Here is a 7,500-nt window from a genome sequence, read left to right as displayed (position 1 = left end):
GTGAAATAGTACTAGAGATGTCCTCTGTCTCTAGTCTTTACTTTGTCAAATTAGAGATATTTACTCAGGTTGGCAAAGTATTTGAGACTATAGAAGTTTTCAAATCATTTATATACATGTACAAATAGAAATGGGGGAAAAGCTGATATATCTACAGTATACTAGTGTATAGATCTCCACATTATGTTGTGAAAAAGAAATAAGTCGCCTAATAATATTAGTATTATGTAAGAGAACGTAAGAAAGTACCTTCTCTGCCCCCGTGTGGTCAATATTAACAACTGCAGAATGTGATGAAGTAATGTCTGCAAAGCTGCAGTTTGTCATGCATGTCAGAGAGTATGGCAGAGAGTGTGTGTGCGCGAGAGAGAGAGAGAGAGGAGAGAGGGAGAGAGAGAGAGAGAGAGGATATCACACAAAGCTGATGTTTCTTTTCAGTCGGTTAATGTTTATAGAAAGCAAACACAGAACTGTAAGTAATTCACACAACACACATATTTTTCCAGAACATTTAAAATACATAAAAAACGGTAAAAAACAAACAGTAGCTCATACAAAAGACATATTTTTGGAGCAACAATGACATAAAAACATGTCGTTGGGGAACGGTACTGAACGGTACTGAAGCAGGGTGGGTAGCAGGGGAGGCTGGCGGAGGTAGAAATCGGAGGACAGGGCACATTGTAACACGTGGGAATGGAATGACAAATAGGCTGCGCTGAGTGTGTGTACTGTCATGTGTAGTACTGTCTGTTGTTGTCTGTGTTATACGGTGTTGTATGTATATATGTATACTGTACAGTGGTGTGAAAATGAATTTCCCCCTGGGGACAATAAATCAAATCTAATCTAATCTAATCTAATCTAATCTAATCTAAAATGATTCCCCGCCTCCACCAGCCTCCCCCGTGTTTATTAAGGGAAGATAATGCAAAAACGAGTGAGTTAGGGGGTGATAATGTACAGTGTTGTTGGCATGGAGACCAGAGAGGCCCACAGTACAGCGTGGAGCGGCTTAGACCAGCGAGTTGGCGTCGACGATCTGCTGCAGGATGCTGTCCACGTCGGCCGTGTCCAGGCTGATGCCCTGCAGGTCCAGGTGGGGCAGGATGGCCGACAGCAGCGCCACCACGTTCCCCCGGATGCTGTTGAGGGTCTCCTGGATAACGCTGAGGGGGGGGTATGGGGGCAGGGGGGGGGAGAACGTTAAAGGGACAGGACATACAGTAAAGGGGACAGGACTTGTCGTTGGAGCAGAAGATAAGGTAATTTTGAGCTGAGATCATTTGTGTTCGTGTTTGATGTTTGTGGTGTGTGTCTGCGTGTGTGTGTGTGAGTGAGATGTGTTTATGTGAGATATCAGAGACATGTACGTGTGTCCCTGTGTGTCCCTGTGTGTGTGTGTGTGCCTGTCTGCGCGTGTGTATGTGTGTGCCTGTGCATGTGTGTGCCTGTGCGTGTGTATGTGTGTCCACCTGTGGCCTCTCTGGTTTCCATGCCAACAACACTGTGTGTATGCATGTGTGTGCCTGTGTGTGTGTCCATGTATGTGTCTGTGCCTGTGTGTGCCTGTGTGTGTGTCTGTGTATGTGTGTGCCTGTGCCTGTGTTTGAGTGTGTGTGCGTGTGTGTGTGCGTGTGTGTATGTGTGTGTGTGCGTAACCCACCGGATCTCTCCTCCGCCCTCCGCCTGTCTCCTGTTCTGCCCCTCCACCTTCTCCCTCCTCAGTCTGCCCATCTGCACCTGAACACCAGGGGGCAGTAGAGAGCACTGTAACTGTCTGTCTGGACACCAGGGGGCAGTAGTGGTGGTCTAGTGGACAGTGAGTTGGACTGGTGATCGGAAGGTTGTGAGTTCAAATCCCACCTGGGAACACAACCACTAGTGTGCCCTTGAGTAAGGCACTCAGCCCTAAGTTACTCCAGGGAGACTGTCCCTGTAATTCGTAATTGTAAATAGCTTTGGACTAAAAGCGTCTGCTAAATGGCAAATTGTAATTCTAAATTCAGTAGAGTGCACTGTAACTGTCTGGACACCAGGGGGCATTAGAGAGACTGTAACTGTCTGGATGAGGATTTCCCCATGAGTCATTGTGAGTCATTGTAAGGATGATTCACCTCAGCGTTTTTGACGACTCAGCACGGCACGAGACGGGGAATACACTCAGACAAGTAGGGGGGGAATACACTCAGACTAGTAGGGGGGATACACTCAGACAAGGAGACTCAGTCAGGAGTCATCCTCCACCCCTTTCGACTTACCTCAGAGTGAGAGAGAGAGAGAGAGAGAGAGAGAGAGATGGAAAGTGTGTGTGAGAGTGAGAGTGGGGGGGAGAGATGGAGAAAGTGAACGCATGAGCCGCATGTCTGTGTGTAATCGGTGTTTTCTAGGCGAGCGGTACTACTAACTCACCTCCGTTTGACATATACTCTCTTTGGTTGCCAAGGGAACCAACACAACCACCGGCGACAACGACGACTCGACTTCCTCCGCAAGGGCCGCTCCGCAACCCGTCAGCTTCTCTCCGAGGGAGAGGGAGGGGGAGGGGCTGGCGGCGGTGGTGGAGGTGGAGGTTGCCATGGCGTCAGGGGTCGTCGTGGGGGTCATCCCCAGTTTGGCGCGCAGCCTCTGCGCCTCCTTCTCCAGGGAGGCCACCTTCTGGACCAGCGCCTCCCTGTCGCCCCCCTCCAGGGAGAGAGGCCAGGGGGCGAGGCCCTCGGGGCGGCTCAGGGGGGTCACCACCACGGTCTGGGCCGAGGGGAGGGAGTGGGGGCGGGAGGAGGCCAGGCTGGAGCTGGGGGGGGGCTGGGGGTTGTTGGTGTTGTTTCCATCCTTCCCATGGTGCACCTCTTCCTCCGGCTGGTCAGAAGGAGGAGGCAGTGGCTCCGCCCAGGGGCGTGGCCTTTTGTCCCGGTCGGCCGGCGGCCATGTTGACTTCCTTTTGTTGCTGCTGCTGCGCACGCACGCGACACACACACACACACAACCGCACACAGACACAACCGCGTACACACACACACACACACACACACACACACACACACACAACCGCGCGCGCACACACACACACACACACACACACACACAGACACACAACCGCACACAGACACAACCGGACACAGACACACACACACACACACACACACACACACACAACGGGCACAGACACACACACACACACAGGGGGACAAAGCAAAGAGATGGAATGAGTTTGTTTGTGAGTGTGAGTGAGTGAGTGTGTGTGTGTGTGTGTGTGTGTGTCTGTCTGTGTGTGTGTGTGTGTCTGTCTGTGCGCGGTTGAGTCTGTGCGCGGTTGTGTGTGTGTGTGTGTGTGTGTCTGTGCATGGTTGTGTGTGTGTGTGTGTGTGTGTGTGTGTGTGTGTGTCCATCTGAGTGTGTGTCTGACCTGGAGTGTGCTACGCTCTCCTCTTCAACCTCCGCCGTGTCCTCCTCAGGTTCCTCTGCTCCGTCCTGCGTGAGTGTGTGTGTGAGGGTGTGTGTGAGTGAGTGTGTGAGTGTGTCAGCTGGGGGGAGCGGGCGGAGGAGTGTGGGTTCAGACAGGCCGCGGGTGAGGGCACGAAACCTTGTATGGCTGTCCTGAAACACACACACACACACACACACACGCACACGCACCAAAATGACACACAGTACACACAAAAACATGTCAACTTTTCTCTATGCAAGATTGGTTTAATGTAAGAGTTTGGGACATTTACACACCATTTAGTTCTCTCTCTCAAACTGAAAATGGTCTGTCACAGTGTTGTTGATAGATAATTACATAATAATAATAATCTATTGTTACAGAATGTTGTTATAGAATGTTGTTATAGAATATTGTTATAGAATGCATGTTATAGAATGTTGTTATAGAATGTTGTTATAGAATGTTGTTATAGAATGTTATTATAGAATGTTGTTATAGAATGTTGTTATAGAATGTTGTTATAGAATGTTATTATAGAATGTTGTTATAGAATGTTATTATAGAATGTTGTTATAGAATGTTATTATAGAATGTTGTTATAGAATGTTATTATAGAATGTTGTTATAGAATGTTGTTATAGAATGTTGTTATAGAATGTTATTATAGAATGTTGTTATAGAATGTTATTATAGAATGTTGTTATAGAATGTTGTTATAGAATGTTGTTATAGAATGTTGTTATAGAATGTATGTTGACTCACCTCCAGCGATTTACCTCGTCTTCTGACTTGGGCCTGGTCCCTGTTGACATAAAACCAGACAGACAGACAGGTGAGCAGGACAGACAGACAGGCATACAGGTGAGCAGGACAGACAGACAGACAGACAGGTGAGCAGGACAGACAGACGAACAGCCCAGACAGACAGACAGACAGGTGAACAGTACAGACAGACAGGTGAGCAGGACAGACAGACAGGTGAACAGCCCAGACAGGTGAACAGCCCAGACAGACAGACAGGTGAACAGCCCAGACAGACAGACAGACAGACAGACAGACAGACAGACAGACAGACAGACAGATAGATAGACAGGTGAACAGCCCAGACCAGGGGTGGGCAATTAATTTTCACAATGGGCCACAGGAGAAACTGGGACTATTTTTTATCGCTTTATAAAAAGCAGTACATTATATTGTTTTGATTAGCTGCTACTGGTAAGAATACATGTTACGATAAGGCTATGAAAATGTGGAGTAGGTCAAATATAGAATTTTTAAAATATTAAACCCGCCAATCATTATATCACCATTTCATTTTATTTTTTAACATAACATACTTTTAACCTTCACAAAAACAATTCTGAAAATGCAATTAATTAACTTTATGCAAAAAGCTATTTTGATGTTTTTCAGCAAGAGGACTCATTTAAACACAGGGAGGTAAATGCAGCTATCGTTTTGACCTTTTGCAACATCAATTTGTGCCTATTATGTATTAACACTACATACATACAACATTACGAGTCACAGAGCTAAGCGTCTAATTTTCTGAAAAACGAATACCGACATATTTTAAAAAGATAGGTAATTTAACAACTCTGTCATAATAAAGATCTTTAACCCCTGACTCAAGTAGGAAAAGCAACAAGCGCTTTTGATATTTGTCAGCAAGAGGACTCATTTAAACACAGGGAAGTAAATGCTGTAATAGTTTTGAACTTTTGCGACATCAGTTTGCGGCAATTATTTATTGCAAAATATCAGCATCCGCACACTCAAACACTGCAAAAGAAAAACTAGTTTATTGCGAGCTTTCAGTCATAGACCTTCTTCAGGCATAAAGCAGTTTGAGTGTGCGGATGTTGTTATTTATCTATTGATACTCTTCAGTTCCAGCACCTCAGCAAAGTCTGATCACGGATGAGTGGTGGTATTTTCCCTATTTTGCCTATTATTTATTAACATTATGTACATACGTTCCCGCTCTGCATCAGTCAAGTCCTGGTATTTGTCTGCGTGTTTAGTCACATAGTGCCGCTTCAAATTGTAGTCCTTAAACACAGCGATGTGTAATCCACAAACTAAGCACACAGCTTTGCCTTTGACTTCACTAAATAAATATTTAGAAGTCCATGTCTTGTTAAAAACTCTACACTCTGCATCAAACTTTCTTTTTTTAACGTGAGCTGACGTTGCTGAGGGCTGACGTCTAACTCAACATCTCTCCAACTGCACATAAGGGTGAAGGTTGAAGGTGTTAACATACGTAAATTGAAAAGAAACAAAGTAGTCGCATTCAAAATAAAAGCCATGCAGTTGTATTGCACGCATTGTGTACACTTATTTACATGTTCATTCTATTATTATGAAAATTAGTATTTTTCTATTGACCTCACGCGGGGCCGGCCAGGAACAGCCAAAGGGCTCCAGACAGACAGACAGACAGAGAGGTGAACACAGACAGACAGGTGAACAGCCCAGACACACAGACATACAGGTGAACAGCCCAGACACACAGACAGACAGGTGAACAGCCCAGACACACAGACAGACAGGTGAACACATGGACTGGATCACCTCCACAAGTCCACTCAGAGTTTAGTTATTACAGAGACTTAAGAAAAGACCAATGTGACAGGTAGATTCTGCAGGATGACGTCACCACAGGACGTAGGATGGCTTCAATGTCTCAGCCTCACCCAAGCAAGACATGTCACTCATTAGCAGTTCCATAGACGCATTGAAACATGACAGTGTAACATTTATGTATAACAAACAAGGTTGGCGAGTGAATTAACTTGTTTCAGACTGGCTAATTTCTTCCACTCGTTGCCTGCTAGCTCTAACGTCCTACCGATGGGTCTACTTTTATTCCTTACAGCGGGGGAAATAAGTATTGAACACATCAACATGTTGTCCAGTAAATGTATTTCCAATGAGCCTATTCAAGTGAAATTTGAATGGTGTCCGGTCGATAAGGGTAGCTGATGCTCTGGTCATCACAGTATACTCCTCTCTGGTACCACACAGACAGACAGACAGACAGACAGACAGACGGACATGTGGACAGCCCAGACAGACAGACAGACAGACAGACGAACAGCTCAGACAGACAGACGGACAGGCGGACAGACGGACAGCCCAGACAGGTGGGGGAGGGTCTGTCTGGAGGGTCTGTCAGGTTTGAGTCTGACAGAAAGACAGAAAGACAGAAAGACAGAAAGAGGAACTCTGCGCTGTGAGAATGTGGTCTCAACCACAACTGACTCTCCTTACTTCTCTCACTCATGCATGTACACACACACACACACACACACACTCACGCACACGCTGTGTACACATACACACGAACATATCTTTAACACACACACACACACACACACACACACACTGTGTACACATACACACAAACATATCTTTAACACACACACACACACACACACACACACACACACGCACACACACGCACACACACACACACGCACACACGCACACGCTGTGTACACATACACACAAACATATCTTTAACACACACACACACTGTGTACACATACACACAAACATATCTTTAACACACACACACACACACACACACACGCACACACACGCACACACACACACACACACACACACACACACACGCACACGCTGTGTACACATACACACAAACATATCTCACACACACACACACACACACTGTGCACACATACACACAAACATATCTTTAACACACACACACGCACACGCTGTGTACACATACACACAAACATATCTTTAACACACACACACACACACGCACACGCTGTGTACACATACACACAAACATATCTTTAACACACACACACACACACACACAGCAGCGGTTAGCACATGTACATCCTGACTGCATGCAGAGCGGTTGATATAAGGTGTGAGTGTGTGTGTGTGTGTGTGTGAGTGTGAGTGTGTGTGTGTGTGTGTGTGTGTGTGTGTGTGTGTGTGTGTGTGTGAGTGTGTGTGTGTTTCCACAGCGGTTGAAGGGGGGACTTTACTGTTTTTTGTTCTTGTGGTAGCTGGGCGTCAACTCCTCT

At 46.1% G+C, this 7,500-nt stretch overlaps 1 protein-coding gene across 1 annotated transcript in view; it reads right to left on the bottom strand.

Annotated features, from left to right (window-relative positions):
- Positions 1-503: 503 nt before the first annotated feature.
- Positions 504-7,500, bottom strand: part of LOC308154599 (MORC family CW-type zinc finger protein 3) — a 23,436-nt gene continuing 16,439 nt past the window's right edge. The window contains exons 12-17 of the mRNA XM_080527763.1: positions 7,462-7,500; positions 4,193-4,232; positions 3,407-3,597; positions 2,413-2,953; positions 1,667-1,743; positions 504-1,169 (exon numbers count right to left, since the gene is read on the bottom strand). The exon at positions 7,462-7,500 is cut by the window's right edge and continues 36 nt beyond it. Coding sequence (XP_080383889.1) covers positions 1,016-1,169; positions 1,667-1,743; positions 2,413-2,953; positions 3,407-3,597; positions 4,193-4,232; positions 7,462-7,500 — 1,042 coding nt within the window. The 3' untranslated portion in view covers positions 504-1,015. The remainder of the gene's footprint in view (positions 1,170-1,666; positions 1,744-2,412; positions 2,954-3,406; positions 3,598-4,192; positions 4,233-7,461) is intronic.

The sequence above is a fragment of the Nansenia antarctica genome (genome assembly GCF_963989245.1).
Source record: "Nansenia antarctica genome assembly, chromosome: 3".
Taxonomy (NCBI): domain Eukaryota; kingdom Metazoa; phylum Chordata; class Actinopteri; order Argentiniformes; family Microstomatidae; genus Nansenia; species Nansenia antarctica.
Note: the sequence above shows the minus strand (reverse complement) of the source record. Positions and strands in the feature narration are given on the sequence as shown.